At 45.9% G+C, this 7,404-nt stretch overlaps 1 protein-coding gene across 1 annotated transcript; it reads right to left on the reverse strand.

Annotated features, from left to right (window-relative positions):
* Positions 1 to 4,182: 4,182 nt before the first annotated feature.
* Positions 4,183 to 7,097, reverse strand: LOC134386391 (fibroblast growth factor-binding protein 1-like). Its single transcript, XM_063108521.1, has 2 exons — positions 7,014 to 7,097; positions 4,183 to 5,305 (listed from the first exon to the last, which is right to left on the reverse strand). The coding sequence occupies exon 2, from the start codon at positions 5,284 to 5,286 to the stop codon at positions 4,543 to 4,545; it is 744 nt and encodes a 247-aa protein (XP_062964591.1). The 5' UTR covers positions 5,287 to 5,305; positions 7,014 to 7,097; the 3' UTR covers positions 4,183 to 4,542.
* Between the last annotated feature and the right edge of the window lie 307 nt (positions 7,098 to 7,404).

Raw genomic sequence — 7,404 nt, forward strand, 5'->3', positions numbered from 1 at the left:
TGTGTAAATGGCATATGAAACAATGGCTCCAAAAGAGATGACGCAGGGAGCAGGTCCTGGGCTGAGCCTGGAGCACACATCTGCAGAGTGAGGGAGATGAGGAATCCGACTGAGAACGTCACAAAGGCTGCCCGTAAGAGCCAGATTTCTCTCTACCTTCCCCCTACTCATAAAAAATGCTTATCAGGGCATGCGTGTGGGGTTCCTCAGGGCCATTAGGTAGAGGGAGGTCATAGGAAGGTGATTAAGGACAGCCAGCCTCCATTTCATGGGCAGACCTTTGGCAAGGGCTATTTTGACTCTTGAGTACTTTTCCTAAAAAATTGTCTTCTTATCTCTGCGCTCAGCTAACTGGTTCATCCATTCACTGACAACAAATTCTTAATAAGAATCCCTGAGTGCAAGGACCATACTTTCGACTTTGATGATGTATAGTTCTTATTGGATACATACTCCTAGACCCATTCTGTAGATGGGGAACGTGAGATGAGATAACTTATCCCAGGTCACATAACTAGAAACCTAAACCCAGTCTTTTACTCTGAAGCCCGTAATCTTTGCCTACTATGTGCCAGGCCATGCACTAAGTGCTGGGGCTGTGGAGATGGGCAACACTTGACTTCATCTCTGCTGTATTATTACCCACATTTCCAACTACCTTATGAAAACTACCCCCGGATAACCCGCCTCAAACTCTCCAGCTCCCATTGCACTTTTCTCCTCCCCCCCTCCATCCTGATCCTTCATTTAGATAGACCCTAATACATATTTCCTTGCATATTGTTGCAGGAACTATTTTTGAGTAAGACATTTGAAGGTGAGCATTGCACGTGGGGTGTTATGCAAACCAACCCATCAGAGGATGGCTGGCTGGTGTGTTTGCGTGGGGGCTTTCAGCTCCAAACACTTCAGTATCCTTTGCTTGTTCTGCCAAAAACAATTTAGGAAAAAGTTTGGGGAAGGAGGTGAATAGGAAGAAGGCCAAGTGAGAGGTGCTGGGTTCCAGCGATTCAAGTCAGCACTGGTATGATTGTGAATTAACACACAGAGCCAGGGGTGCCAGAGGGAGAGGCCCTGCCTCTGCTGAGATGAGCTTTTGTAAGGGAAGGGAGACATTCCCCTTTCTGAGCATTTTTAGGGGATGCAGATATGCCAACCTTCAGTACCTCTTACCTACCTAAGGATGTCCTATCTCTTGCTTCCAGGAGGAATTATATCTTAAAGATCACACCACCCCCCACCCACACCCCCACACAAGGTGGCTCCTCTATGTCATATCCAGAAAGTTCTCATAAAGAAAATACATAGGGCAAGTTGGATAGAAGTCTATGTAAAGTCTCTGATATCTTTATTTATTTATTTTTAACTGTTCTTAAAATGTCCCCTCAGGATGTGACTGTGAAGGTTGAATACAAATGGAAGTGTTAACATCTAGAACTTTCTCTGTTTAAGGACATGGGAGGGGAGATACACGTGGAAGGGACTGATGGATCCTGCTCACTTTCAGGTTTGGCCCATGGCTAAAGACCATAAATGTCGCTCTTCTCTCATCAAGTGAACAAAATCATGAGCTTCAGAGGCAAAAAGAATATAGAGCTCCCAGACCAAGGATTCTCTCGACAAGCTCTGTCACTTCATGGTTTTTTGATCCTGGCGAGTTGTTTAGCTTAACTTTGCCTCTGTTCCCACATCTAGAGAATGGGGACGAAAACACTTACCAGACAGGGTTGTCCGGGGATTAAATAAAAGAATGGGGGCAAAGTCACTGGTACATAGCTTATCAGTAACGGTGGCTCCTGACCATTTATTGCACTGTAAAAAAATCAAAACAGACAAAACAAACAGGAAAACAAAAGTCAAATAACTCCCACAGTGAAAAAGTTTCCTTTCGGAAACTGTTGACCTCCTTCCACAATCCAGTCTAGTGCTGCGGACTTTAAATGGTCAGACGGGCTGAACACCTGCTGCGTAAGCAGTGGGGCAATGATACGTGCTTTAGAAGTATCAGCCAGTGTCAGTTTTTTCCAGCAACCCTTAAAGGTGCATTTCATTATCACATTTTCCAGGTGAGCTGATTGGTGGCCAGAGGGTTAAATCATTGTTCCAGATACTAGTTAGCTATATGTAGAAGCAAATCTCTAGCCTAGGTGCAGCCGACTCCACCATGTTAAAAGGCAAAGCTTCTCCTAGCTCTGCCAGTGGCCAAGCCCATGAGTGAACTAGAAGCAGCGGTAACCTCATGGGCTGGAAGGGATCTTAAAGAGCCTTCGGATCACATTGGCTCCCCAATGCTCACGCCAAACCAGACCAGACCAGGCTGATATGTAGTAAGAACTAAAAGAGTTTACCAGTCTTTTCCCATCTCAGGGATGTGTTGAATTCACTTGTATTAATGGGATAAGGGAGCTGCAGGCCTGAAAACCACTGTAGAATTTAACAGGAATATGTCCTTCCCCTGTTGTGGCTAGAAGGATTGTGGGGAGGATCTGAGATGTTGGCTCAGTTTTCTTGGGGTTGGTGGTAAGGTTCACAGGTCCGGCCCTGGGTCCTATCCTACAATGACACCACAATCTTTGACATTTCTCCAGCAGATCTCCAAGCGAGATCCCAGTCATTGGAATGTAAGTGCCAGGAAGACAGGAATGTTTTTCTAATTTCTTTGCTGTTATTTCCTGCCTCTGAAAGAGTTCCAAGCATATAGTAGGAGCTTATAGGAGGGGATAAATAAGTTAATTATAATTTCAGGACATTTGCTCTGAATGTTTTCGCTGGAACATTCTTACTTGGGAGAGTTACTGGCTTGGTTCCTCCATGTACATCTAGGCTCAAAAGTCACCACCACAGAGAGGCTGCCCCTGACAAACCCATCTAAAACTCGTTACCCTCTATCACCTTTATCCCCTGCCTTGCTTTAATTTTCTTCTTTAACTTTTGTACAATCATGAGTTTATTACTTTCCCCACTGGTAGGCTCTGTGAGGGCAGAGCATCCATCTCTTGTGCATCCATTGCTGTATCTCCAGCACCAAGAACACAGTCTGGCAGGAGTCAGTGCTCCATGTATCTTATACTGAATGAATGAGTGAGTGAATGAATGAATGAACAAATGTACAGTCCGTGAGAAGAGCTCAGCACAGTGCCTGGCACATAGCAAGTGAGAGATAAATGTTAGTTTTGTGATGTTGATGATGACATCCACATGTCACTCTGAGGCTGTTGCACTGTGGATTGGCCATTGACAACCCTCCGTGTCTGTCCCGGTAGGCTGGTGGGTATAAAAAGGTGTCCTTCCGTGCCACCCGCCATTCCTCAGTATACTGTCAGAGGTGCTAAAGAATACGCTTTTACCAACTTCCGCTCCTCACTTTTCCCTCTGTGTGGAATGTGACAGGACATAGAGAACAGTTTATCCTTTCTCCCCAACTCTTGACATAGAATGTTTTAAGATCTTTCATCCTAATGTGTAAATGACTAGCTTCAGTGTCATTCTATCTCAGCCACCTGACCTCTCCCAGGTTCTGGAATCTTCACATCTCTTTGCTTTCATTCATGCTGTCATATGCCTAAAGTACCTGCACTATCTGCCCTATTTCATTGCTAAAGATACTCTCTCCAAAATCCAGCTCCAGAATTACCTTTTCAATGAAGCTCAGGCCCATGTCTTCTAGCAGTTTCTCCTCCTCTCTCTAGTTTTCCATGCAGCTTTCTCTTCTTTCCATTACAACCCTCATCACAGGGCATTTTACTTAACCAGGCCTCTCTCCCCCAAGCCAGAAATGAGCTCTTCAACAACAGGAGTGCTGCATATGGTGGGGGAATGGGCAGTTCTGTTTTAAATCACTAGAGGGGGTTCCTCAAGCCTGTGGACTCAGCTGCCAGAACCCCTGGGTTCCAATCTTGCCTCCCCTCTTACTGTCTCTGAGACCCTGACAAGTGATTTAATCATAACATACCCCAGGTATCCCTGAAGACAGGGATCACAATTACTGCACTTCAATAAGCATCGGACATGATAGATGAATGGATAAAACTATAAAGAAGGACTGCCTTAGGGGATGACTTGGGTTGGGTGAAACAGGAAGTAGCTCCTTAAATATTTTATCCACCGATATATGAACCTGTTTATAATGAGCCCTCAGTTCGTTTGGAACCAGTGGTAGAGAAATCAAACAATGATTGAATGTATTTCTGAAAATACCCAGAGCTTTATTATCTTTGTTAATTTAGCGGAAAGTGCATCTCACAGAAATTCTCTCTCTGGTTTGCTCAGCCTGAAGACTGGTCTCACTGCTTATATGCACATAGCTTTGTGAACCATGGAAATTCATCCTGAGGTAAACAGCCTCTGAACCTCACATCTAAGGAAGTAAATATAAAACAAATTCCAAAACACAAGCACAAAAATCACAAATCTATTTCAATATTCCATTGCATACTCATAGCATAGAAGTTCATATCTTTTGGAGAACTTGGAGAGTTTTACAGCACACAGAGGGGCTTATAAGACAAATCTTGTAATGGAACTTGTCCTCTTTTGACTTTATCAGCATGATTTGTCCTGTATCATGCTGAGGAAGAATGTGCATAAGGAGCTCCAGGACTCTCCACAGAACTCCAGGGCAGTCTTCTGGTTTGCCACATATAGGTCATCCACACACTCAGGATCTTTGTTGCCCATGGTCTGGGGCACTGCTTGGCTAGAGGGGGAGTCCTCCTTGGCCTTGATTGGCTTTATTGAGGAAGCTTCTTTGACCTTGATATGTTCCCTAGGGGAGAGCTCTGTTTCCTTCTTCCTGGGCTTCAAGTTCCCAAGCAAAGTGGAGGTCACTAGCTTGAGACTGGATTCTGGAAACTCCTTTATACATATCCTGGTCTTCAGGACACTCTTGGAGTGCCCACAGATGTTCTTCTGTGAGCGGAGTTTCCGGGCAATTTGTTTCCAGTAAACATTATTTTCCTTAAACTTCAGGCATGGGGTTGGATTGCCAGCAAAGACACAAGAGAACTCATGGTCCATTCGAGTGCATTCAGCCTTCAGGGTGATGCCCTTCTCCTGCTCAGTCACAGCCCATTTGCAGTTGGCTTGGTCACTGGTGACAAATCTGCCTTTGATCGTGGGCTTGGATGGCTGGTCTCTCTGCTTAATCTGGGCTCTGCCCAGAGTATCCCTCTGCTCCAAAGCCATTTTGCTGTGATGGCCATTCTTCACTATCTTTCTGCCCTTCACTAAGAGCACCAGAGTGGCCAGAAGGAGGAAGGACAGTAGAGAGAGGCTATGGATCCTCATGGCTGCAGCTGGCAGGCACCTGTTTGCAAAAGACAGATGAGTCAGTGCTGGGAGGCAGCTCGATTGGGCAGGACTGCAGGCTGCCCTCTCTTTCCACCCTGCCACATGCCTGCCTGATTTAGGAGTAGACCAAGAATCCTTCTGGATCCTGGAATCACCAGATGAGCAACCCATCGACTCACACTTCCCCTTGTCTTCAGTCTAGAGTGTCACAGCACCACCACCCTTCATCCTCTCCTTACACTCTCTGAGCCTCATTAGCTCTCACTCCTCCAGATCTCACCCACTTGCTGCTGCATTTACTCACTACTCACTTTCTCATTCAACAGGCTTTTATGGAGCACCTACTACATGTCATGCACTAGACTAGGTGTTGAACATAATGAGGTGAATGAAAAATCACAAATATTAAAGACCTTAGTGGCTACTTTCTGTGGAAATTAAATAGCATTGACCAGAGTGTCTGTCCCATTTCTGCCCCCAACTTGATCTTGTACAAGTCACTCTGCCCCTTGGGTCTCAGTTCCTGTACTTGGAAATCAAGGTGTTGGATAAAATAATCTCCAATCTCTATTCCAGCTGAGATGTGCTAGATTTCTGTCTCACAATTCCGAATAGACTTTGATGACCACAACATTGGAAGAGCACGGTGAATGTCATGGAAGTGTCGTGAAAGGTGATGTTGACCCAGAGTTTGAACATTCATGGGACTGACACACTGAGGTAGGTGGGTTGTGTGTGTGAGAGGAGCATTGTAGGAGGAAGTGAAAACTATAGGAAAGGCATGAAGTTGACAATGTCATCAGATTTGACTGCACAAAGTGAACCAGAGAGGGGAGGGGTGAATTTCAACTGGAGCATTTAGACTACAAGACTGAAGGCAGGGTCATGCCTAATTGATTTCTGGAGCTCTGGGGTGGCACAGTCCTGGGCATTCAGAAAGCCCTTAGTCAATGCTTTTGGAAAGAAATCAGAGAATCAATAGGATGACCTTCAGCGCCACATGAAGCTGCATCAGTTTTATCAGGTGGACAGCAAAAACCATGCTCAAAGGCAGAAGGAAAGTCCATTTCTATTTGACACCTGCTATGAGCAAAACACTGGCCCAGCATTTGGTTCTCATCTCCTTAAATCCACACAAGAGTCCTGCCGGGTAGCTATTGATATGTCACCCCCAGGTAATAACTGTGACAGTTCAGGTTTAGTCCCCTGGTGGACAAGTCACAAAACTGGTATGAGCAGCCAGACCATACTTCTCTGTTCTTCTGTTACCCCTCATTGATCACTTCTTGTTTTTCACCTTTTCTCTACCCTTCAGAAAACATTGGCAAGAAGTAAAAACAGCTATGAGCTATGCTAGTTCAGTGTGACAGACTTCATGATAATAAGATGATTCACATTATTCATGCTCCATTTAAAAGAAAACACACGATCCTGTATGAAAAAAAGGCAGTTCTAGAGAATGGCCTTGATCTCATTTCCACTTTGGGTGTTCGGCCACCCCCTAGGATTGGGAAAGGGAAAGACAGTGACAGGAACATGGGCTAAAGCAATGAAGGATGGGACAGGAGGCTGGGCGTGCCAGATGAAGACCCCGTCACTTCTCACAGCTCTGGGACTCAGCTTTCACCTGTCCATGACGGGATCCAAACCCAAGGATGCCCAGGTCTTTGGGTGGCACGAGAAGCGGAGGCGGGTAGTGAAGCTCTTGAAAGGGAGGCTCTTACCTCGTTGAGTAAGCAGACCCAGTGCAATCCCAGATGCGAGAGTGAGCAAGCAGGCTTGCAGCTGTCTCAGCTGTGGTGCAAGGCAGGGCAGGCTTCTTATGCAGGAGCCTGAGTGGACTTGGTTTTTATAACACACATACCTGTGGAGCTTATTCGTACTCCTCCCAGCCACACCCCTCAGAGGGAGTCAGCTCCTGCAGGGAAAGTGCTGGGTGGAATCCAGTGAGAAGGTGTGTTGCGTGTGTGCCATCAGACCTGCTTCCTCCAAGCCCTTCCCTTTCCATTCACGGACCAGGATAGGATGACAGCTCAGCCTTGCAAAGACCCTCTTTGATGGGGTGAGGACCCCAGCGGTGGTATCTGAGGGGAGGGGGCATAAAATAACAGTAAC

This window comes from Cynocephalus volans, chromosome 9 (genome assembly GCF_027409185.1).
Source record: "Cynocephalus volans isolate mCynVol1 chromosome 9, mCynVol1.pri, whole genome shotgun sequence".
NCBI classification, from domain to species: domain Eukaryota; kingdom Metazoa; phylum Chordata; class Mammalia; order Dermoptera; family Cynocephalidae; genus Cynocephalus; species Cynocephalus volans.